At 50.6% G+C, this 1,394-nt stretch overlaps 1 protein-coding gene across 1 annotated transcript; it reads right to left on the minus strand.

Annotated features, from left to right (window-relative positions):
* Nucleotides 1-227: 227 nt before the first annotated feature.
* On the minus strand, nucleotides 228-1,187 carry LOC129601247 (growth hormone secretagogue receptor type 1-like). Its single transcript, XM_055500001.1, has one exon. The coding sequence runs from the start codon at nucleotides 1,185-1,187 to the stop codon at nucleotides 228-230; it is 960 nt and encodes a 319-aa protein (XP_055355976.1).
* Between the last annotated feature and the right edge of the window lie 207 nt (nucleotides 1,188-1,394).

Genomic DNA, 1,394 nt, shown 5'->3' on the forward strand with positions numbered 1-1,394 from the left:
TGGCAAGCATGAGTGCAGTACGTCCATGGTGGGCCGTATGCACCAGGCGCAGTCATGTGCCTCTGACAGGGCTGGCAGCACTTCCATTTGGATATTTTTTTGGATCTGTGGCAAGTTCCTCCACATCTTTTGCCACACATAACGCAATTGTTCCCGATAATCGGCACCCATAACAAGGTAAATCACCTGCAGCAGCGAAAGTAACACAATATGTTATGGGGGCCGGTTCATTTTCCAGTGGGTTCGTTTTCTCTGCGTAATTTTGGCGCTACTGCAACTGCTCTTACCGGATTCATCGCATAACCCATGACCTGCACGTTTCCCAGAACCAGTGGTACCACTGGGCCTTTGGCAAGGTTCGGTGCCATCGCCAGAACAATCGGCCACATTAAATAGCACGCAAGATTAAAAAGAAAGGCCACGAAAACCATATTGGCTTTTCGCAGTTTCCGCCTCTTGTGCTCCTCGCTTCTGTCCGGCACTAGTCCTCTTCTCCGCTTGAGGTAGTCGGCTAACATCTTTCTGTACACCAGAATATAACAGGCGGTCCCCGCGGCCAGCGGGAGGTAGTACCCGGCAGTCATGGTCAACTGGCCGAAAGCATCTTTTGGCAGCAGCCCACACTTTCCCATGGGAAGCGCCGGGTAATCCACACCCATACTGAAGCAGCCTAGTGACGCAAGACAAGTTGAACATATCCAGATGACGGCCAGAGTTGCATTCTGCCGGCGCCCACTGGAGAAGGCGCGGTACTTGAAGGGCAGGCAGAGCGCCACCATGCGGTTGCCGGCAATGTAGGTCTCGATCCAGTTGCTGCTGTAGCGGCAGCTCATTTGGATCCACATGGTAATGCTGCAGTACAACGGATTTGTTGTCCAGTGATTGACGACTTTCCCGTAAGTCGACAGTGCTCCCATCGGATAGCAGATCAAGCACAGCGCTGTGTGGGCGATTAGGCAGTGGCCAATTAACAGGCCGCATCCGGTACGCAAACGCCGACTAGCCAGAATCAAACAAGCCATCACGATATTCAGCACCGCGCCGCTGTATGACTGCAGGAACACTGTTATTGCCCATGCGATTACCGTGTCGGCCGATATCTCTAATAAAACCCTGGTTTTGTTGACAAGCAGCAGATCTGTGCCGTTTGTGGAGGTATTCATGATGAACACTTTGGCGGTTGTCATGAAATTGCAATGCCGAATAGTGCTCTGGAAGATTCATTGCCGCGCACTTCGTCTCAATGATTTCAGAGAATGTTATGAAGAAACCGAGTTCCGTTAAATCAGTGTATTGATCGCACGTGCATAATAATTACGACTCGGAATTAGTGACATATGCAGTATAAGCTGCTGGATGTGCAGGATATCATGTTCAGCATATCCAAGAAGCTA

The sequence above is a fragment of the Paramacrobiotus metropolitanus genome, unplaced genomic scaffold (genome assembly GCF_019649055.1).
Source record: "Paramacrobiotus metropolitanus isolate TYO unplaced genomic scaffold, Prichtersi_v1.0 Parri_scaffold0000223, whole genome shotgun sequence".
Lineage (NCBI taxonomy): Eukaryota > Metazoa > Tardigrada > Eutardigrada > Parachela > Macrobiotidae > Paramacrobiotus > Paramacrobiotus metropolitanus.

Excerpts from the sequence above, each read along its gene's own strand:
- LOC129601247 (XM_055500001.1), bottom strand. The coding sequence starts at position 1,187 with ATGACAACCGCCAAAGTGTTCATCATGAATACCTCCACAAACGGCACA.